The 24115-nt window shown below is 39.0% G+C and overlaps 1 protein-coding gene across 3 annotated transcripts in view; it reads right to left on the bottom strand.

Moving 5' to 3' along the window:
* SLC44A5 (solute carrier family 44 member 5) overlaps nucleotides 1-24115 on the bottom strand; it is a 357535-nt gene that overhangs the window by 79358 nt on the left and 254062 nt on the right. For all 3 annotated transcript variants that reach the window (XM_057534098.1, XM_057534090.1, XM_057534109.1), the window contains one exon: nucleotides 16389-16462. In XM_057534098.1, the coding sequence (XP_057390081.1) occupies nucleotides 16389-16462 (74 nt within the window). The remainder of the gene's footprint in view (nucleotides 1-16388; nucleotides 16463-24115) is intronic.

Raw genomic sequence — 24115 nt, forward strand, 5'->3', positions numbered from 1 at the left:
CAGTCTCTTTAATAAGTGGTGTTGGGAAGACTGGACAGCTACATGTAAAAGAATGAAATTCGAACATTTTCTAATACCATATACAAAAATAAACTCAAAATGAATTAAAGACTTGAATGTATTGGGTTGGCCAAAAGGTTTGTTCATTTTTTCCATAAGATGGCTCTAGTAGCACTTAGTTGTCTTTCATTGGAAACAATTTTGTTAGATTGCATGCAACAGCTGTCATATCAGCATGCATTTAAAAAAAGACTTATCAAAATTGGTGAATTTTTGTGTAGCCATTTTAAAATTGAAGATGGAAAAAAAAAGCAACATTTTCAGCGTATTATGCTTCATTATTTCAGGAAAGGTAGAAACGCAACCGAAATGCAAACAAAAAAGATTTGTGCTGTGTATGGAGAAGGTGCTGTGACTGATGGAACATGTCGAAAGTGGTTTGCAAAGTTTCATGCTGGAGATTTCTCGCTAGACGATGCTCATGGTCGGGTAGACCAGTTGAAGTTGATAGCGATTAAATCGAGACATTAACTGAGAACAATCAACGTTATACGTGAGATAGCTGACATACTCAAAATATCCAAATCAAGCATTGAAAATCATTTGCACCAGCTTGGTTATGTTCATTGCTTTGATGTTTGGGTTCCACATAAGCTAAGTGAAAAAAATTTTCTTGACCGTATTTCCACATGAGATTCTCTATTGAAAAGTAATGAAATCATTCTGTTTTTAAAACAACTTGTGGGGGCTTCCCTGGTGGCGCAGTGGTTGAGAATCTGCCTGCTAATGCAGGGAACACGGGTTCGAGCCCTGGTCTGGGAAGATCCCACATGCCGTGTAGCAACTGGGCCCGTGAGCCACAGCTACTGAGCCTGCGCGTCTGGAGCCTGTACTCCGCAACAAGAGAGGCCGCGATGAGAGGCCCGCGCACCGCGATGAAGAGTGGTCCCCACTTGCCGCAATTAGAGAAAGCCCTCGCACAGAAACGAAGACCCAACACAGCCATACATAAATAAGTAAATAAATAAAAAAATTAAAAAAAAAAAAAAAAAAAACAACTTGTGATGGGCAATGAACAGTGGATACTGTATAACAATGTGGAATGGAAGAGATCATGGGGCAAGCGAAATAAACCACCAACCACACCAAAGGCCGGTCTTCATCCAAAGAAGGTGATGCTGTGTATATGGTGGGATTGGAAGAGAGTCCTCTATGATGAGCTCCTTCTGGAAAACCAAACAACTAATTACAACAAGTACTGCTCCCTATTAGACCAACTGAAAGTGGCACTCGATGAAAAGCATCTGGAATTAGTCAACAGAAAACGCATAATCTTCCATCAGGATAAAGCAAGACTGCCTGTTTCTTTGATGACCAGGCAAAAACTGGTACAGCCTGGCTGGGAAGTTCTGATTCATCTGCCGTATTCATCAGACATTGCACCTTCGGATTTCCATTTATTTTGGTCTTTACAAAATTCTCTTCATGGAAACAATTTCAATTCCCTGGAAGACTGTAAAAGGCACCTGGAACAGTTCTTTGCTCAAAAAGATAAAAAGTTTTGGAAGATGGAATTATGAAGGTGCCTGAAAAATGGCAGAAGGTAGTGAAACAAAAGGGCGAACACGTTGTTCGATAAAGTTCTTGGTGAAAATGAAAAATGTGCCTTTTATTTTTACTTAAAAACTGAAGGCACCTTTTGGCCAACCCAATAAGACTGGGAACCATAAAACTCCTAGAAGAAAACATAGGCTGAACAGCCTTTGACATAAATTGTGGTAATATTTTTTTAGATCCATCTCCTAAGGCAAAAGAAAATAAAAGCAAAAATAAACAAATGGGACCTAATTAGCTTAAAAACTTCTGTACAGCAAAGGTAACCATCAACAAAACGAAAAGACAAGCAACTGAATAGGAGAAAATATTTGCAAATGATATGACCAATAAGGGGTTAATAACCAAAATACATAAACAGCTCATACAGCTCAACATCAAAAAACCAAATGACCTGATTAAAAAATGGACAAAAGACCTGAATAATGCCATTTACTTTTATTCAGCTGATCAGCATGTATGGTGGCTTTCAAATATGTCCATAAATTATTTGACAATTTTCCTTCAAATAGTGGAGCTTAATTCCCTATCCTTTGAGTGTGGACTAGACTTAGTGACTTGCTTCTAATGAATAGAAAGTGACAGAATAATATCTGGTGACTTCCAAGAATAGGTCATAAAAGGCAGTGCAGCTTCCTCTTTGCTCTCCCTCTCTCTATTTTAGATCAGTAGCTCTAGGGGAAGCCATCTGACATGTCATGAGGACACTCAGACAGTCCTATAGAAAAAGCCCACGATTGTCAGCAGTCAGTAAGAACTGAAGCCTCGTGCTGACATCCGTGCAAGGGAGCCATCTAGAAGGCTGATCCCTCACCACAGTCAAGCCTTCAGCTGAGTGTGGCCTTGGCTTACATCTTGACTGCTGCTTCATAAAGAACTCAGAGCCAGAGCCACTCAACTAAGCTATTCCCAATTCCGGACCACAGAAACTGTGAGATAAGAAATGTTTGCTTATTTTACATTGCCAAGTTTGAGAGTAATTTGTTATGCAGCAATAGATAACTAATTACTATATAGCTTTAAAAAATCTTTTATATACTTAAAGGAAGCAGTTAAATCACCTTTCTCTCCTTCAACCTAAATATTCACAATACTTAAATTTTATTTTCTATTTGATTTCTATTTCTATTTTTATTTTCTCTTGTCATGTTTTAAACTCATAGCTACAATTCTTAGGATTTAAGTATTTTTTGTTGCTTCACTATATGATTTAATACATGGAGCCTGCAACTTGATTTAAAATATGACTTAGGGCCTACCTAACCAATTACACGTTATCTGATACCTATTTACCTTACTTCTTTAAAAAAAAGTTAATACGAAAACTTTATCTTAAAGTGTGGGTCTAGAATATAGTCAAACTCCCATTCAATCATTCATACTGAATTGTCAGTCATCATATTCTTTTTTTTTTAATTAATTAATTAATTTATTTATTTATATTTGGCTGTGTTGGGTCTTCGTTTCTGTGCGAGGGCTTTCTCTAGTTGCGGCGAGCGGGGGCCACTCTTCATCGCGGTGCGCAGGCCTCTCATTATCGCGGCCTCTCTTGTTGCGGAGCACAGGCTCCAGACGCGCAGGCTCAGTAGTTGTGGCTCACGGGCCTAGTTGCTCCGCGGCATGTGGGATCTTCCCAGACCAGGGCTCGAACCCGCGTCCCCTGCATTGGCAGGCAGATTCTCAACCACTGCGCCAGCAGGGAAGCCCCCAGTCATCATATTCTTATTAAGTTAAATCATTCATTCATTCATTGGGCCTTACTATTGGCCAGTGCAGAGGGAAGATGGTTTCAGAAGAATGATAACGGATTCGCTTAAGCTTAACCAAGTCACGGCCTTAATTTTAGCTGCTGTTCAAGTTGTAGTCTCTCTACTGGAACAAATAAAAGCAGCCTCTGCCAGCTTGCATGCAGCAATTGATCTAACAAAAGCTTTCCCCTTTCGCAGTAAGTATAAAACACCAGGAGCATTTGCTTTCACCTGGCAGGGATAGCGTGCTGCATCCTCACCATCTCCCCTTGAACTTACATGACCTCCTAGCTCTTTGTCACAATTTAGTCTGCAAGGTTTTAATATAATATCTTACTTCACAGGATACCACACAGATTCCTTACACTGATGGCATCATGCTGATAAGATCTGGAGAATGTTGGATAGCATGTAACCTGGATGTCTTACAAAGACATACGTGTGCTAATGGATGGGAGATAAACCTCATGAAAATACAGGAGTCTTCCAGTAAGATCTGAGGTTCAGGTAGTGATATCTCCTCCAAAGTAAAAGATAAGTTGCTGTACCTTGCATTGTCTGTTATTTAAAAAGAGGCACGGCATTTAATGGCTGCCCCAAGAAATAAAGTGCTTTTCAGATAATCCAGGTTACTGTAATTGCAGGTCTGCCACTAGGTCTATATGGCAAATGCCTATTAGAGGTTCTTATGGCTTTGGAGAAAATACATATCCTTTCAGCAAATAAATGTTCTTCTTTTGAGAAGTAGCTCCTGAACGTTGAATGATCACCTAATGACATGAGAAGCCCATCAGTGAACTGAATGTTATCTGATCCATCAAGCCTAACGTTGGCTGTGCCCAATAGCACTCCCTTATTGAGTAGAAGTGGTGTATTCATACAACGCTTGAGAAGGTCATGAAGGCACAAGAAAGTTACATAAGAAGATTGCTCACAATAATAGGCACGTGCTCCTGAGGCACGGCTTTAACACATACCTATGGCTCATGGAAATGTCCCTGTGATTATTTGACTAGGAAGCAAAAAAATCAAATCAGATTTACAGGTGGGTGTGGAGGATCTGTTGGCACGGATCAGGAGGCATTCTTCTGGTTATCTATTTTGACTGAAAGAAGAGAGGAACTGAATCTGAAACGTTTATCTATTCATAGACAGAGGCCAATGATTTGGCCATGTTATCACAAACTGGAAAAGAAAAAATATTAGACAACCAATGGCAAGGAAGTTTAAGAAATATTAGAAGTACTGACCTCCAAATGGACCCAGAATATGAAAATATTTATGTCTCATGTGGCTGCTTAGTAAAGACCCCTCTGTAGAGACAGCTTTCAATAACCAGATCGAAAAGTAATTTTTCAATGATTTTGTGAAAAAGTAATCATGACAATAGGGATGAAAATTATGCGTGGGTTTTGGATAACATGGACTTTTATTCACAAAGGCTGACCTGGATCCCAACAATGCTTATGTGACAAATCTGTCAGCAGTGGATAACCAACACTGAACTCAATCACCCAGAATAGCCAGCCTTATGGAACAAAATACCCTATGCAAGATCCAGTTAAAGCACCACCTAGGAAGCAAGCCTTTCAAGGTTGGGTTGCTGTTTTCTAGAATACAGCAAGATCCTAGCAGGAAATCGATGTTATAGTCACACAAGATAATTGCAGAGAGTTTAATAAAGAAATATTTACAAAGGTATGGGCAGAGTTAAGGAAAAGAAGAGTTGGTTCAGAACCCAGAGGCTAGCTACAACAGGGAGTCGTTTTTACCTCTAGGCCTGAAGGGGCAAAAGAGGAAGGAGTTCCCTAAATCCAGAGAGAGAAGCCAAATGGAAAGAGTTGACTGACTGGACTTGGGGCCTTAGGTAGAGAGGTGCAGCTAACCTGTGGTGACCTACCAACAAGAGAATCAGAGGAATAAACTCCATAAAACCATTCTCTTACACTCCAATCTACTGTTGATACCTCCCACAGGCCAAATTGGAAGCCAGGGGACAAGAGAGCCTGTGGGTGTCATCATAAAAGCCAACTTCTCGAGGGACAGAGCAGGGTGAAGAGTAGGGTAGAGAAGAGATCCAAGGGGTTAAATGAATAATACCCAGCTCAGGGACTTCCCTGGTGGTCCAGTGGTTCAGACTTTGCCTTGCAATGCAGGAGGTGTGGGTTCGATCCCTGGTCAGGGAGCTAAGACCCCACATGCCTCATGGCCAAAGAAACCCAAAACATAAAGCAGAAGCAATATGGTAACAAATTCAATAAAGATTTTTAAAAAATGGTCCACGTCAAAAAAATCTTTAAAAAAATAAAGAAAGAAAAATACCCAGCCCATGTTCTGAACAAGTGACCAGCCTACTCACAGGGGAAACTTTAGATATATTCAGCAAGACATTCAGGACTTCATAAAGACAAACAAAAAACTACCAGAGGTACAATGTTTTCAGACTCTTTTATCAGAATTTACTGCCACATAGGACAGCAAAAGAAAAGAGCAAAATGACACACATTCTAAATTTCAGAGTCTGTAAAATGGAAGGGGTGAGAATAGGAAGTAAAAGATGGGACAAAGAGTATGTTTAAAGCATATTTGTAAATAATACACAGAATTGAAAGAAAATGGAAAAACCACCCAATAACTAAGAAATCAAATTAGGCTTTTCACAACACCTTTGTTTTTTTTCTGTATTAGCAGGTCTGACTTTATGCTTGCTATATTAATATGCTTCTTTTTCTAGTTAATCTAAATAGGTATTAGTCTACTACTATTTACAACCTGTTCAAGGTTTTGATTCACATTGAAGTGGCTGGAAATAATGAAGACAAAAATTTATTTATTCTTTCCTTCATTCACTCTCCAGATGTTTTTTGAGTGCCTGCTATGTGTCAGCACCATGCTAAACTCTGGGTATATAAAGGTCCTTGCTCTCCTAGAGCCTACAGTCTACTGGGGGAAAGAGATCTTAATGAATTAATTGCACAGATGTGAAATTTCAATTCTGACAAGCACTACAAAGAAGCAATATGTGGTACAGAGAGAGGGATTCATAGAGGCAGATGATCAAATGAGGAAAGCCAGGGATGATGTCCCTGAGAGGTATGCAGGAGCTGAGATCTGAAAAATGAAGAGAGACACAAAAAGGCTTCCAGCCGATGGACACCTGGACAAGGCCCTGTGAGGGCGAGGGACACGATGGGTACTGGGGTGGATAGGAGGCCAGTGTGGTGCACACGTGGGCTGGAGCATGGTCCCAGATCTGGATGGAGAAGCAGTATCTTAGGTTATTTTATACAATGAACTACAGGGAGACTGTTTTAGCGTAACAAGATTGTCAGTGCCAGTTGTGTACTCCATAGCAGAGGCTCTGTTCAAGTGGGTCTTTCTCTTCCTATCAAATTTTCGTTGAAAAACTCAAGGTCACCACACATTCAGTATCACTCATCTTGGTGTTTACTTGCTTAATTGTGGTTCTATAATTGGCAACCATTGCTTTATGTCAAGGCAGAGCTTTCATTGTTCCTAAAACCTGATGCAATTTATTATATCTGAAAATGCTACATGTAATCTTCATTATTAACATCTACTACTAAATACACTTTTTAGAAAGATCTATGAAATCCTTTGAGGTCTTCCTGGCCAAAAAAGCCCAAAGAATGAGATACTGTCTGACATAATTTTATTTACTCTATAGCACAAGCATTAACTGAAAGAAAAAACCAAATCTACTAATAGGTGTGGATTATCATAAAGAATATGGTCCTCTCTTTAGTGGGTACATAATAGAGGCTAATTTAGCAAACGGTTACTGAATGTAAACAATGACGCTGCAGCAAAGTGAACATGTACTCAGTCTCACAGAGCAAGACTGCAGCTACCAAATTATTCATGATTTTTGCTTGCAAAACAATACCTGCATTTCACTCACTCCTCTGGTGCCGTTCTCTCTGTTTTAAGTCCAACTCTACGTGGAATTAGACGATGGAGGGAACGGAGGGAGAAAAAGCATTAGGAGAGTATCATGGGGTTCTGATCTGCCGCCTCTCTCAGTATCCTTCATTACTTAAAGAATCCTCATTCATCTTCTCTATTAAATAAAAGGCAGTATAGCATGATGATTAAGAGCAGAGGCTCTAGAATAAAACTGCCTGGATTATACTGGTGAATAAAACCAAATGACAAAGTTACACAGCAATCAATACAAATCAGGATCAATCATCTTTTTCCCTTAATTTTCTTGCTATTTTAGAAATAACTATAAAAGACTACTTTAAGTGTAGCTGATGCATGTGTGTGTGTGTGTGTGTGTGTGTGTGTGTGAGAGAGAGAGAGAGAGAGAGAGAGACACAGAGAGACAGAGAGAGACACAGGGAGAAGAGAAAGGTAAGAAGAGAAATGATTTGTGAAACACTCCCATTTGGGTAATTCATAGCAGATTAGCAAAGATTGATAAGCGATGGGTGAAAACTTTGTTCAGGCAAATCATCTTTTCACTCATATCAAGGAACTCATATCCTGTTACTGAAATACCAGGAGCAAGTATTATTACCTAGTATTATCTCTTATTTCCAAACATTTGCAAAGTATGTTCCTGTTGTGCTCTAGGGTTGAGTCAGAAGTTGCAGCCATTACAAAGCCCTCTGTCAAGGAGAAAATGTGATTAGACCAACTGCTTGCACTGACACTTAAAAATTAACTGCAAATCTGTTTGGGGCAGCTAAGGCATTCCCTGAACACTTGCTGGTTGGGAATATCGGCTTTCAAATCATTATTTTGTATCCCTTAAAGATACATTTTAACTGTTTTAATATGTGAGGAACAGGCCTGCCAAATTGTGCTTATGGCTTTTTAACACAAGCAATTTACAAATGCAATGAAGCAGATAATAGGACACATGATACCGAATTTGAAAATCTGTGTTGATGACACTGCTGCTGTAGAAACATTTTTGGAAGCAGCCCTGTGTCCCGTTGCCTGGATAAGAAAAACGACGTTTCTCATTTCACAGGTGGCCTCTTCCACCCAATGGTGAGTTTAGGGTCATGTCCTTGAGCACAAATCAGTCTCTCTCATGCTAACAATATTCTATTTGAAATCCTCTAGAATTCGTGCATTCAGCAAAATACAACAAACAGTAAAAATCTCACTCAGCATTAAAAAAAAAAATCTGTTCCAGTAACAGTCAAAACTAAGTGTTTTCCTTTTAAAATGAAGGCTTCCATAGTAAAGTATAAGTATGTAGTTTTATTTATAAACATCTATATATTTGTCAAGAATGCAAAAGGACATTTAACACTGGTTCTGGTTATTTATAAATACAATAAATTTTTCATTAAAAAAAGTTTACGAGAACAATTTTAAAAATAATGGAACAGGAGTCGTTTAAATTTCTTACCTTTTTATTGAAAAAAATTTTTTTTTGCTAAAACAATGTTTCCAAGCTGTGACCTGATAGGCAGGCTCATTTTAGTTCTGAAGTCGACTAAAGGCACAGTGTGACTTCCTGTCACATTCATTCTCCATCACCAGTGTCCACTTACAATGAATATTAGGATCATACCTTTAAGCTCAATACAAAGGGATGCCTGGTGAGGCATAACATAATTTTTAAAATTATATTTATTTATTAGTAAGAGAGACTGTCCACTGCTTCTCTGTATAGACAGTATCAAAAAGTCATCTTGGAATTATCTTTGTTCTTCAAAAAGTCACTTGAGGGACCTCTCAGTTATGAAAATATGGTTCTCTCCCTTCCTCATATCCCTTGGGATGGGAAGACTAATTAGCTTTAAGAGAAGGAAGGGACGAGAACTAAATTTTTCTCCTTGAGATTTTAATTTAGGACAGAACAGACTGACCCTGAACTAGGTCTATAGGCCAAAAGGAATACAAATACCTTGAAGGCAGAGACTGGACTGTTGTCCTAGGCTTAATAGAAGGGTCTAAGAGTAGGGGCTGCATTCTGATACTAGCCATGCTTTGGGGAGAAATGGCTGAGCATGGTATAAAGACTAAAAAGCTATAGTCTTGGATCCTAGTGTAGGAAACCACTACAAGAGTGGAAGGATCCAGACAAGCAATTCACTAAGAAATGATACCAAATGGCAGCAACCAAAACATCAGAGCTCCAGTAGACTACAAGGTCTTGCTCTCCAGTGAGAAACTGGAAATAAGACTGCCCCCTCCTTGACATTTCGGGGCAGTCCAGGTCAGGGTAAAGAATGATATGCTGGGTGCGTATCATTCTTGCTATAAACGCAATGAATGGAAAAGTAGATGTGTGACTGTATTGCTACCCCCAGACAACGCACATGTACTTTAATACCAGAAATGATGTGGTCAAGCTGGACTACATTTGATTATTAACTCAGCTATTTTGTTTATTCTCCACCTCACTCCATAAAGGATTTAAGACTGAATTATGTAAACCTCCTCCTTTCTGTACTTGGTACTTTCAGTCCCGCTGTTTCCAGTCGACCCATGATGGCCTTCCTTTAATCCTTTGCACTGATCTATAAATTACTTGCACGTCAAGGCCCTTTACTGGTATGTTTTGCCTTGGTTCATTCTCTATTAGAGAAGCAATCCCTAACCTCACTAAATTCAAGAAACAGGAATGCAGACCCCACCTCTTGATGAAAGGAATGGCAAAGAGTTTGCAGCCATGTGTTAAAACTACTGTAGGGCTTCCCTGGTGGCGCAGTGGTTGAGAATCTGCCTGCCAATGCAGGGGACACGGCTTCGAGCCCTGGTCTGGGAAGATCCCACATGCCGCGGAGCAACTAGGCCCGTGAGCCACAATTACTGAGCCTGTGCGTCTGGAGCCTGTGCTCCGCAACAAGAGAGGACGCGATAGTGAGAGGCCCGCACACCGCGATGAAGAGTGGCCCCCGCTCGCCGCAACTAGAGAGAGCCCCGCACAGAAACGAAGACCCAACACAGCCAATAAATAAATAAATTAAAAAGAAAAGAAAAGAAAAAAACTACTGTAGTTCAGCCTGTGGTTGCAAACTTTTTACATTCCCTCCACAATCAAATACGCTTTTACTCTCCCAGGATCCCCAGAAGCCTCATCCAATTAAGGCATCAGGCTCAAGCTAAAGGTCTGAATCTCATCACCTAAGTGGGGTCCAGGGGTTGATGAAGCCCTTGAGGGTTGGTTCCTCTTGTAAGGATGGTGTCTTTAGCTAGATCATTGAACTCTGTAGGTATATTTCCTAATTACCATTGGCAACAGTGTTGCCAAACCTTCACCACCGCATAACAAAGTGCCCTTCCCTCCTGCTTCCAATTACATTTCCTCCCTTTCCTTCAAACTCTCCCCAACAACCCCTTCAAAATCCACCTGGCTTCTGAACACCACCTGGTCTCCAAAACCAATGCCCATATTTTAGGTTTTGTTAAGCCAGCATGCCACTTCCGGATGTCAAGTTTTGTCCTGCTTATCTATTATTGCACCCCCAAACCCACTGGCTTAATACAACCATTTTATTTTGCTCATGACTTTGGGAGTTAGGAATTTGGGGAAGGCTTAGCTGAGCCCCTTGGGGCTCTCTCACGCAGCCAGATGTTGAGTGGGGCTTCAATCATCTGAAAACCCTCAGGGCTGACAGTAAACACTATCTATCCCTGGGAGCTCAGCCCAGCCTATTGACTAGGACCCCTATACGGGGCTTCTCCATGTTGCTTGGGTTTCTCACAGGATAGTGACAGAGTTCTAGGCTTGTCTGTATAAATTTACTTTCTTATTAACTTCCTATCTTCTCAACTAACAGGAATAATTATTCTGGAGGAAGATTAAAAAACAAAACCAAAAACAAACTTTAGACCCTAACTGTAAGTGCTTCCTGTGTAAATACAACAATGAAATAACTAACTCTCTCAACTGGAAATCCATTTGAAAAAAAAAAGAAAGAAAAAATTATTGAATGTTAAAATTGTGCTATTGTATACATAATGTTAGCACAAGGACAGCAAGAACAATTTGCATAATAAATATTCCTATTCTTTTTTTCTAGTTAGCACAATTGAATAGCACCCATCAGTGAAGTAGGACAAAAGAGGGCTATTACCATAAATGTTTGATCTTTCAAGGAGATTTGATTACCTTCTACCCAGACTCCACTTCACCCACTTGAATGGAGGTTCTGCCTTTCATCAGTCGAATGTCAAGTGCCTTTGTTGCATCCAAGTGTTACCCTAGCTGGCCATATTCTACATAAAGGGCAAAGAACAGTTTTTTTCTTGGGAGAATTTGTAAGAAACATGGCTCTTTCATGGGAACACTTCTTATGAAAAGAACATGGATGAAAGTAAGCCTAAGAAGGTCCTGATCTAACAAAATGGCAAAAGATGCAAAACCACTTACAACACATCAGTAAAACTGACTTAGCTTCACCTTTCCTCAGGTGAAGGTACACATTCTTTCATGCTAAAAAAATTCTTAACACTCCTACTAACCTCTGCCAAGCGTTTTCCTTCATTCTTCTTTTAGTCCAACATTGTAAGAGTTAAATTTATCTTAGGAACAGGCAAGTACGGCTATTTGTAGTTCAGGGATGAGAAATATACATATATTAAATTTTGTGAGTCGCTCATTTTAATCAGTGGCATAAGGATTAATTTAGAGGAAACACTAAATTAATCCAATATTAAACACAGTTTTTCATTGAGGAATCTTTATCTTCCAATTTCCTTATGTGAATTAAGGCATTTACAAACTGAATCTGGAGATCTTGAACAAAAAGGCAAATTTCTCATCTTGCTCCAGAGGGAATGACAGTACACACTCCCGTTTCTTCTACCGTGCTGACAAGGGAGAGAGTGGCAGTGGCTTTCCCAGCTCTAGATAAGGACAGAAGGCATTTCTCTATGGATTACAAGAGACTGGCTCTGAGATAGAGGAGAGACTTACTCAATTATGCCATAAGACCTCCTAAGGGAAAGATTTTGGGCACAATAAGAGATCCTTATGAAGTCCCCATGTGCATTCAAACTTTAATAACCAAAATTATGGGTTGCTATAGAAACAATATAGTAAATTACATTTAAAAGCAATTTATTAAAATTCAGAACAGCTAGATTATACAATGGTAGCAAATGAAGTACTGCCTCTTACTATTATGTAGCATTATTGGCGTAGCTGGATATTATTTCATTTACTCCTCATAACAGCCCTGCAAAGTAGGTAGTGTTTCCATATTTTTACAGGTGAGAAAACTACTGAGATTTAGAAAGTAGCTCAAGTCCACCAAATAACATGGGGAAACCCTAGATCTGCTTGACTCCAAATCTTTTCTTCTCTCATGCAACATATTTCAACTCGATGACAAAAAGTAAAAACAAAAAAATTACAGAGACAGACATGTGTCCCAAAGTTGGAGAAGCTAAAATTCTATTAGTTGTATAATAAGAAAATACACTGTATTATAATATTCAATTTATATATTTATGTATTGTGCTACTAATGCATTAACGTTTAGAAGTTCAAATACACTGAAGAAATAACAAAGGAATCTTCTGAAGACCTAAGAGCACATTATTTGGTTTTGTGGTTTATACTCCTTTCTTCTTCTCTCCTTCCCTATCTTCCTGCCTTACTTTTTTGAATTCTCCATTTATGTGTAGTTTTCACCTGGTATTACTCAGATGATCTTTTGGAAATCACTTTCAATTGCTGTTCTCAAAGTATTTCTCTTTACTGGAAGATAAAACTGAAGACCAGAGAAAAGTATTTTCCATTGTTCTCTAGGTAGGCACTGCCTTCTTTCTGCTGATACAATCTATCCACATTAACTCTAGGCATTAATTATTGTTACTAGAAGCTATTATCTGACTTTTACAGTCCCTCCCCCCCCAATAATAATAAAGTTTCCTAAGTCAGCATCGAAGGGATAGGACTTAAGTCTCTGTGGATATGTGATACATTCATATGCAATGGTGAAATCTTTTTACAGAAAATATTCACACCAGTTCCTTTGGTAGTTTTTTCTTAAATTGAAGTATAGCTGATTTACAAATCTCTATTTTATTTATTTCCTCTCTGTTCTTTAATATTTCCTTCCTTCTGCTGACTTTGGGTTTTGTTTGTTCTTCTTTTTCTAATTCCTTTAGGTGGCAGTTTAGGCTGTTTATTTGAGATTTTTCTTATTTCTTAAGGAACACCTGTAACTGTTTATTATAGTTATAGTTGCTTTAGAATTTTCTGTCTTTTAGTCTTTAAGTGGTTGATCATCAGTCCTTATTATATATTTGCATTTCCTAGTGAGATTTTCCCTTTTAGATTCTTACTTCCTTTCCACTTAGATAAGACCCTTTAACATTTCCTCTAGTCAAAATGATAATCTTGCTGGGTAGAGTATTGTAGGTTGCAGGGTTTTCCCTTCAGCACTTTGAATATATCATGCCACTCTCTTCTGGCCTGAAAACTTTCTTCAGGGAAATCAGCTGATAGCCTTACAGGGATTCCCTTGTATATGACTCCTTGTTTTCTCTTGCTGCCTTTAGAATTCTCTTTAGCTTTGACTTTTGCCATTTTAATTATGTATGTCTTGCTGTGGGTATTTTTTGGGTTCACCTGGATGTCTATTTCTTTCTTCAGGTTTGGGAAGTTTTCAACCATAATTTCATCAAATACATTTTCAATCCCCTTCTCTCTCTCTTCTTCTGGGACTCCTATAATGTGAAGGTTCATATGCTTAATGCTATCTCAGAGATCTCTTAAACTGTTTCAAGTTTTTATTTATTTATTTATTTATTTTGCTGTTCTGATTCAGTGATTCCCATTATTCTATCTTTCAGATCATATATACATTCTTCTGGATCACTCAGTCTGCTATTCATTCCTTCTAGTGTGTTTATTTCAGCTATTGAATTCTTCATTTCTGATTGGGTCTTTTTTATAGTTTATAGTTCCTTGTTAAAATTTTTACTGTGTACATCTATTCTTTTTCCTAATTCAGTAAACATTTTAATTACTAATGCTTTGAATTCTTTATCTGGTAAATTGTTTCTTTCTATTTCATTATTTTTTTCAGAGTGTTTCTTTGGCTCTTTTAATTGACAGCAGTTCCTCTGCATTTTCATTTTGCTTAACTTTCTCTGCCTCTATGAATTTAGGTGAAACAGTTACCTATTGTTGCTTGAAGGGTTGTTCTTATGCGGGGCCATTCCTGTACAGGTGCAGTGTGTCCACTGCCTTTGGTGGGAGAGCTGGATTTGATGTGGATCCAAGTCACATCTTTCCTCAGGGTTTGCTGGCAGCTATCACCTTGGTAGGCGGTGGGGCTAGAGATGGAGAGGCTAGAGCTGGAGCCCAGTGTGAGGCAGGGCTTCCTTTCTGCTCAGTGGCTGTCACTGCCCTACCAGGGGTGGGGTCTGAGCCCAAGTTGCTGGAGCAGAAGCCCTGAGGGTCGGGCTTGAGCTGGCTCTGTTCCCCTTAAGTGTGTGTTTCCCCCTCTCTCTGAACTGGCACCTTTGCCCCAGAGTGGGGGAGTGCTGAAGCGAGTGGGGCTTGTGAAGGCTCTCTGCTCATGTTGTCTGCAGACAGAGGTCCAAGCTGTCTCTAATGCACTGCCTGTGCAGGCATGCACAACCGTTTTCCTTGTTCTGCTCAGACACAGACTCAGGTGCAAGTCCCCTTTGTTCCTCACAGCGGATCAGTGTCCTCAGCCTCCAGCACCCCCACCCTGTTGCTGAGCCATATCACTGGGCAGGTGAGGCCTATGTGGACACTTGGCATGTGATCAGGGGGTGAGCTGTGGTGGGGCAGCTGCTGTCAGAGGTCGGGGCTACTTCAGATGCACTGCTTGAGTAAGCTCAAGAGTGGCTGCCACCATCCCACACAGGCCGTGCCCAGGGACTAGCTCATCTCTGCCTCCCACAGTCGAGTCTTCTCCCCAGTCATGGCTGCCCCAGAACCAGTGCTGCTCTGTGACATGGAATGAGCAGGATCAGAGCCTCTGCTTGGCTTGGGTGCATGCCAAGGCAGTTATGGGAAACCCAGCAGGCACTGCAGCAGACCCCTCTCCACCCTGCCTCAGGGCAAGACAGCACATGAGTGTTCCTCACAACTGGAGTCCAGGCTTCCCACAGCCCTCCTGTTAGGCCCAGCAGTCCTCCAACCAGCTAAGGGGGCTCGTCTCCTCTGTATAGGACCCCAGGACTGGGGCACCCAATCTGTGGCTCTCACTGCTTACTCCCCAGGGTGAGTGTCCAACTGTGTGATCTTTCTTGCCCTCTGAAGTCCCCTCCCAGGAGCACAGGTCCTGATCTGATTGCTTTTTTTTTTTCTTCCTACCCAATTATGTGTGTATCATTCTTACAGCCTTGGAATCTTTCTGCCAGTTTCCAGTTAGTTTTCAGTGAGAGTTGCTCCACATGTAGATGTATTTTTGATGTGTTTGTGGAGGGAGGTGAGTTCCATGTCCTCTTACTCTGCCATCTTGACTGAATCCCCTTTGGTAGTTTTTAAAACAACCCAAATATAGACCATCTATATTTGCCCTCTTTATTTTCACTTCCATAGAAAAATCTTTAATCTAACAATGAACAACAGGATATCTCTTTCTGGTAGGCAAAGACAGTAGGATTTCCTATATGCCAATGAACTATTTGGTGAAATTCTTAATAATTGTTCCTTCTTTTTAATTTACTTATAAAAAGAAAAGGTTATGTATTACTTAAACTTATCTAGGCCCTAGTTCTTATTAGTAAATAGCAACATGAACTTTATTAGCTGCTTAATAAAATTTCAAAAGTAAAAATGATTAAAAAGCAACCATAAGGTTTTTTCATTCTTCTGTATAATTATATTTACCTAAGTAATTTAGGCTTGCTTTTGGATAAACTGCTTTGTGTTTATTTTTCATTGCATCTGCTACCCAATGAGTCCTGGTGAGGTACATTCCCTCCAGAAAATATAATAATCGATAATAAGAAGGATTTTAGAAGAAAATGATTAATGTTAAAAATGTGACATTGACTTATTTAATTAGCAAATGTTAAATATCTTCTATACCTGTATTTACTCACCCACAAGTCCTAAAAGAATGTAGGCAATAATGAACAGTATGAAGATCATGCAGCACAGCACATCTGTACAACTCCTAAAGACAAAAAGGAATAAAGAGTTAAAAGCATCCTGAGAAGACTCACATAGCATCCGTTTTCCTCCCTCTTATGGACTTAATGTGTCTCCCCCAATTCCCTATGTTGAAACCTAACCCCCAAGGTGATAGTATTAGAAGGTGGGGGGGGGGAGAATTAAAAGGGGTACAAAATAACTTATTGTTCAGTGCAAAAAAATATAGGAAGGGAGAAAAAGACAATAACAACAGTGATATGCCATTTTATACCTAATAATTCTGAAAGGTAGATCGGATGCATTTCTGCAATCAAAGAATTTAGCAGCAGGGAGTGGTTATAGTTCCATGATTAAAGAAGTTTCCCCAGAGCTGTTAGTATTTATTTTCTTGATTCTTTATTTGTAAAGTGTTTTTAGAGGTTAGAGTACACCAACATCAAGAAACTATTTTTTATCTGAAATTGTAATTTAAGCTATTTGATTTTCTTCATGCTTCCCAATACATGGTATAATAAAAAAAATTAGCCATTTCCATTCCTCTCTCTCTCCACTATCTTTCTACATGCACATTTAAAGGGTACTATTATTAAATAAAGGACTGACTACATAAGCTTTCTATGAGGAATAGAGTTGCAACTATTTGAACAACAATGTCTATAATGCATTAAAAAATGAAATGCGTCTAAACGGTAATTTTCCAGCTATTCTGAAAGCTGGATATTGTGAAATGAGGTTTAGAGAAAATTTAGCTCATAGAGACTTGGTTATTTTCTAAGGGATCACAAGTCAAACCAGTATCCAGTAGGGATACTCAGGTTTTCAACTAAAGTATTTCCTATTTCTAATATTAAATTTTGTTCAGCTCATAAGTGGTCTAGAAGGTCAAAACTATGTCTTGAAAGTATGAAACAATACAATCATTCTTTACTTGAAACTTAATGAAGAATATATTAGTAAAGAAAAAGATCGACCTATTTGAGAGGATTAAAAGATGCACATGAGAATTTTCATAGCAAAAACTTCTTGTTCTAGAGGGCATATGGATATGTTACAGTCTTTTAGCACAGGCGGGCAGAAGTTACATTCTATTTTTAGTGGTGGTAGTAATAATAATAACGAATGATAATTGTACAGTAACAGACACAGTAATACCTTACACATTGATAAAACCCTGTTATACCTTTACTGCTCTCACATACATAACTTTGGTTTTTAGGGGTAGTGAGGTAAGCTGACTTATGTAAGGTCCATGAGAGAGAGGTAGTTACAGAGGCAGACAAATATCTATGTCTCCGATGCCTAACCTTTTTCATTTAGTGGTTATTCTAATATGATTACAACTTTCTAGAAAGATTCCAATTAGCCATATCTAAAACTCCACACACATCCTTATTACTCTACCTCACAATAGAAAATGGATCCATCATAGGGAAAGCTAATCACAGTCAATTCAGAAACAAACTATCACTTGTTTAAGTCTAATTTCAACCCAGGAATTTTAAATTTCATTGGAACTGAAGAATTATGAGAATAATAAAAAGAGAAGAAAACAGGCACTCTAGTTTTCTTTGGTTAACAACCATTGAAGGCAAAACCTGATGGGGGTGAGGAGAGGATCTGGCTAGTGTGCATTTTGACACATCCTACTCAAAATCAGGTTCTCATCCTGTCAGGGCAGTTGCTAAATAGCCTGACACACCTAATAACGAATGCCTGCAGGTGAGGAACTAAAGGAGAGAAAACTAGAACAGTGGTATGTTTTTACTAGAAATCTTGAAGTTGTCAAAGCCCTGTGTGTAATGGTAACTACCAAGGAGACAGGGATGTAACCAGAAGCCCCAGCCAGGCTGGCCAGCATCCTGTAATATTATATCTATAATATGTTTATATCTACATAGTTACATTGTATATAATATATACTATAATGCATGTTTATAATAACAATATCATATAGTATTATAATGTTTTCTCCTCATACTATGTAGTAAGCACAGAGAGAAGCACAGAGAAACTTAAAAACATACTAGAAAGATGAATAAAAGAAACTTAAAAACAGAGCACAAGGAAAGAAGCAGAAACACCCCCCAAAAAAAATTTCTAAAAAGTAAAACCCACACTCCTCGGCTACTGGCCCTGATGAATGGCATCAGTCAGGGTTTGGTTCCATGTGGGGTTTTACATTTTGATTTCTTTCTTTTTGGTGCCAAGAACACACTACAGCCCCAGGGGCTACTATGTACCCACACAACCTCTCTCTACCCCTTCCCGCAGCAGTCTCTCACCACAGTGGGACAGCATTTCTCAGTAATTCACACCTTGAGATGTTTGGGGATTCTATTCTGGGACTAGGCAGGATAACGTATTCAAGTCAGCTTTGCTTTTCTGGAACTCTGCTTTAGAGAAATAGCAGCTGATACCCCATGGCCAGACTGGTTAATTTCATTTTATTTAAGCATGGAATAATGTTGAACAAAGTGAAAATTATGGAGAATTCAAGAGTTTCAAAAAGTAGGAAAGTTTTTCTAGATGAAACATTCTTATTTCTGAAATTTTTCCTATAGTGATTTGATTCCCTTTGCTGTTTAAAAATTCTTCTTTTAAAAATAGGTGTGTGTGTGTGTGTGTGTGTGTGTGTGCTTTCAGATAATTACAGTTATCTGTCATCTTTTTCCCCGTTAACTCATCTATTTCTCTCCACTTCCTCAGATATATTCCCTATTGGAAAAAAATCACTGCTTAGAAAATTATTGGGAAATTGAATATGAAGAAAATATAAAATATAGCTTGGGCACCATTTTGGGAGTCAGAAACATAGCAGAAGCTTAATTCAAATTTTAGAAGTTATAGCACATCATCATTGTTTCTTTCTTTGATTTCAAGGTATCTTTACAATCCCAAGTATTCTGTAGAAAATGAGTTATTTTTTAAAAACCAAGTACTTAATTTGGATAATTTTGAATACTCTTAAGATAGGTATTGAGGTAACCGGGTGATACAAGCTCATGGTTTAAAATCATTCTGAATCATGTTCTAGCTAGAGGCCTATCATAGCTGTACATTTTCCTCGTTTGGGTCCATTTTTACTTTTATAGTAAGAACCACTATAAGAACCACTGTACTAACCTAAAAATGGGTTGCATCCCACTGAGTTCTAGAAAGAAGATTAAATATACCTGAACCCTCTCCTCTACCCTCCCTCCAAATCAAAGTCCAATTTTTTCAAAACAAGCTGCTTACACTCACGTTATAAGAAAGTTATTCAAATTTTTATTCAGATTGAGCTGTCCTGGCGTAATTAGTACTTTCAAAAGTTAAACTAGAAGTACCATTGCTATCTTATATCTATTTTTCCAAATTGCAATATGAATAGGATCCCAATTATATAATCATCTGCAGATTTCCCTTTCCTTCCTATCTCTAACCCACAAGTACAGAATGCCTACAGTCACCTCAACTTGAAGTCTTGGGAGTTTCCTTTGACTTTCCCTTTTTCGTTGCTTAGCTTTCATATTCAGTTGATAAGTTCTCTTGATTCCTTCTCTCTGATGTGTCTTTCATCCACCCCTTCCTTTCTATTCCTGCTGCCTAGACTTGGTCCACATTCTCTTAACCTCTCTTCAAACTATTACTGTGGTCCCTTAATTGGGCTCCTGCATGCAGTCTCTGCCTGATCCAAATCATTCTGCACATCACTGATACCACTGATAGGGGACAATGTCACTTTATTATTTTAAAAATTGCAGTGCTTCTCCACCACCTGTTCAATAATTTCCAAATGTCTTAGCTTTATGTTTAAGAACCTACAGATTTAATCCTAGTTCAAGCCCCAGAATACCTTTCTAGCTTTTCTCCCTCTATTCATCTCAATGTGCTTCAACCAACTTGGACTTTTTCACTCATTGAATACACCATGAAATCTCCCTTGACCACACTCAGGGCTCTCTGTTCATGGTCCTTTTAGACTCATCCTCCTGGGATATCATATGTCCCAATTTGTAGGAAACAGCCAGGGTTTACACCTATTACCCTGAAGTAACAATTAGCAATGCTCCCTTTTACTATGAAAAGTGCCCCAGTGTGGATCTCAACCCCATCTACTAAAATCCCATTCTTCATATGGTCGGATTCCCTTCCTCTTCTAGGGCTGAATAACATTCCATTGTATGTATATGCCATGTTTTTTAACCCATTCATTTGTCAATGAACATTTAGGTTGTTTCCACATCTTAGCTACTGTGAATAGTGCTGCAGTGAACATGGGAGTGCAGATATGTCTTTGAGATCCTGATTTCAATTCTTTTGGACAACGTGGATAAACCTAGAGAAACTTATGCTAAGTGAAGTAAGCCAATCACAGAAAGACAAATAACTGCAGGATTCTACTAATTTGAGATATCTAACCCCTGGTGGTTGCCAGGGGCAGGAGAGAGGGGCAAATGGGGAGTCACTTATTCAACGGCAATAAGTTCCAAGTATGCAAGATGAATAAGTTCCAGAGATCTGTGGTACAACATTGTGCCTATATGTTTAACACCACTGTATTGGGCACTTAAAAATTTGTTAAGAGGGGAGAGCTCAAATTAAGTGTTCTTACCATAATTTAAAAAAAAAAACACATAGCATGGAAGACATGATAACCACTGCAAGGCTGCAATATATAGGAATATATTTGTTCAAGTTCATAAGTTATTTGCATTTAAAATTTTGCTATGAATAAGCTTAATACAGGTATTAAATACATGATTGTAAATGTAAAATTTTTTTAACTTAAAAAAATTAAAGGAGGGACCTGCAAGATGGCGGAGGAGTAAGACGTGGAGATCATCTTCCTCCCCACAAACACATAAAAAATAAATCTACATGTGGAACAACTCCTACAGAACACCTGCTGAACACTAGCAGAAGACCTCAGACTTCCCAAAAGGAAAGAAACTCCCCACATACATGGCTGTGTGGCTGACAGGGTCTTGGTGCTCTGGCTGGGTGTCAGGCCTGAGCCTCTGAGGTGGGAGAGCCAAGTTCAGGACACTGGACCACCAGACCTCCTGGTCCCACATAATATCAATCAGCGAGAGCTCTCCCAGAGATCTCTGTCTCAATGCTAAGACCCAGCTCCACTGAATGACCAGCAAGCTCCAGTGCTGGACACCCCATGCCAAACAAATAGCAAGACAGGAACACAACCCCACCCATTAGCAGAGAGGCTACCTAAAATCATACCAAGTTCACAGACACTCCAAAACACACCACTGGATGCAGTCCTGCCCACCAGAAAGACAAGATCCAGCCTCATCCACCAGAACACATGCACCAGTCCCCTCCATCAGGAAGCCTACATAACCCACTGAACCAACCTTACCCACTGGGGGCAGACAACAAAAACAACAGGAACTACGAACCAGCAGCCTGCGAAACGGAAACCCCAAACACAGTAAGTTAAGCAAAATGAGAAGACAGAGGAATACGCAGCAGATGAAGGAGCAAGCTAAAAACCCACCAGACCAAACAAATGAAGAGGAAATAGGCAGTCTACCCGAAAAAGAATTCAGAATAATGATAGTAAAGATGATGCAAAATCTTGGAAATAGAATGGAGAAAATACAAGAAAGGTTTAACAAGGACCTAGAAGAACTAAAGAGCAAACAAACAGTGATGAACAATACAATAAATGAAATTAAAAGTTCTCTAGAAGGAATCAATAGCAGAATAACTGAGGCAGAAGAACAGATAAGTGACCTGGAAGATAAGATAGTGGAAATAACTACTGCAGAGCAGAATAAAGAAAAAAGAATGAAAAGAATTGAGGACAGTCTCAGAGACATCTGGGACATTAAATGCACCAACATTCGAATTAAAGGGCTCCCAGAAGAAGAAGAGAAGAAAAAGGGACTGAGAAAATATTTGAAGAGATTATAGTTGAAAACTTCCCTAATATGGGAAAGGAAATAGTCAGTCAAGTACAGGAAGTGCAGAGAGTCCCATATAGGATAAATCCAAGGAGAAACACGCCGAGACACATAGTAATCAAATTGACAAAAATTAAATACAAAGAAAAAATATTAAAAGCAGCAAGAGAAAAGCAACAAATAACATACAAGGGAATCATCATAAGGTTAACAGCTGATCTTTCAGCAGAAACTCTGCAAGCCAGAAGGGAGTGGCAGGACATATTTAAAGTGATGAAAGGGAAAAAACTGCAACCAAGATTACTCTACCTAGTAAGGATCTCATTCAGATTTGATGGAGAAATTAAAACCTTTACAGACAAGCAAAAGCTAAGAGAATTCGGAACCACCAAACCAGCTTTACAACAAATGCTAAAGGAACCTCTCTAGGCAGGAAACACAAGAGAAGGAAAAGACCTATAATAAAAAAATCCAAAAAATTAAGAAAATGGTAATAGGAACATACATATCGATAATTATCTTAAATGTAAATGGAATAAATGCTCCAACCAAAAGACATAGATTGGCTGAATGGATACAAAAACAAGACCCATATATATGCTTTCTACAAGAGACGCACTTCAGACCTAGGGACACATACAGACTGAAAGTGAGGGGATGGAAAAAGATATTCCATGCAAATGGAAATCAAAAGAAAGCTGGCGTAGCAATTCTCATATCAGACAAAATAGTTTAAAATAAAGACTATTGGGCTTCCCTGGTGGCGCAGTGGTTGAGAATCTGCCTGCCAATGCAGGGGACACGGGTTCGAGCCCTGGTTGGGGAAGATCCCACATGCCGTGGAGCAACTGGGCCCGTGAGCCACAACTACTGAGCCTGAGCATCTGGAGCCTGTGTTCCACAACAAGAGAGGCTGTGACAGTGAGAGGCCCACGCACCGCGATGAAGAGTGGCCCCCGCTTGCTGCAACCAGAGAAAGCCCTCGCACAGAAATGAAGACCCAACACAGCCAAAAATAAATAAATCAATTAATTAAAAAAAAATTTAAAAAAAAAGACTATTACAAGAGACAAAGAACGACACTACATAATGATCAAGGGATCAATCCAAGAAGAAGATATAACAATTGTAAATATTTATTCATCCAACATAGGAGCACCTCAATACATAAAGCAAATGCTAACAGCCATAAAAGGGGAAAGCAACAGTAACACAATCATAGTAGGGGACTTTAACACCCCACTTTCACCAATGGACAGATCATCCAAAATGAAAATAAATAAGGAAACACAAGCTTTAAATGATACATTAAACAAGATGGACTTAATTGATATTTATAGGACATTCCATCCCAAAACAACAGAATACACATTTTTCTCAAGTGCTCATGGAACATTCTCCAAGACAGATCATATCTTGGGTGGCAAATCAAGCCTTGGTAAATTTAAGAAAATTGAAATCGTATCAAGTATCTTTTCTGACCACAACGCTATGAGACTACATACCAATTACAGGAAAATATCTGTAAAAACTACAAACACATGGAGGCTAAACAATACACTACTTAATAACCAAGAGATCACTGAAGAAATCAAAGAGGAACTCAAAAAATACCTAGAAACAAATGACAATGAAAACATGATGACCCAAAACCTACGGGATGCAGCAAAAGCAGTTCTAAGAGGGAATTTTATAGCAATACCATACTACCTTAAGAAACAAGAAACACCTCAAATAAACAACCTAAACTTACACCTAAAGCAATTAGA

The sequence above is a fragment of the Balaenoptera acutorostrata genome, chromosome 1 (assembly GCF_949987535.1).
Source record: "Balaenoptera acutorostrata chromosome 1, mBalAcu1.1, whole genome shotgun sequence".
NCBI classification, from domain to species: domain Eukaryota; kingdom Metazoa; phylum Chordata; class Mammalia; order Artiodactyla; family Balaenopteridae; genus Balaenoptera; species Balaenoptera acutorostrata.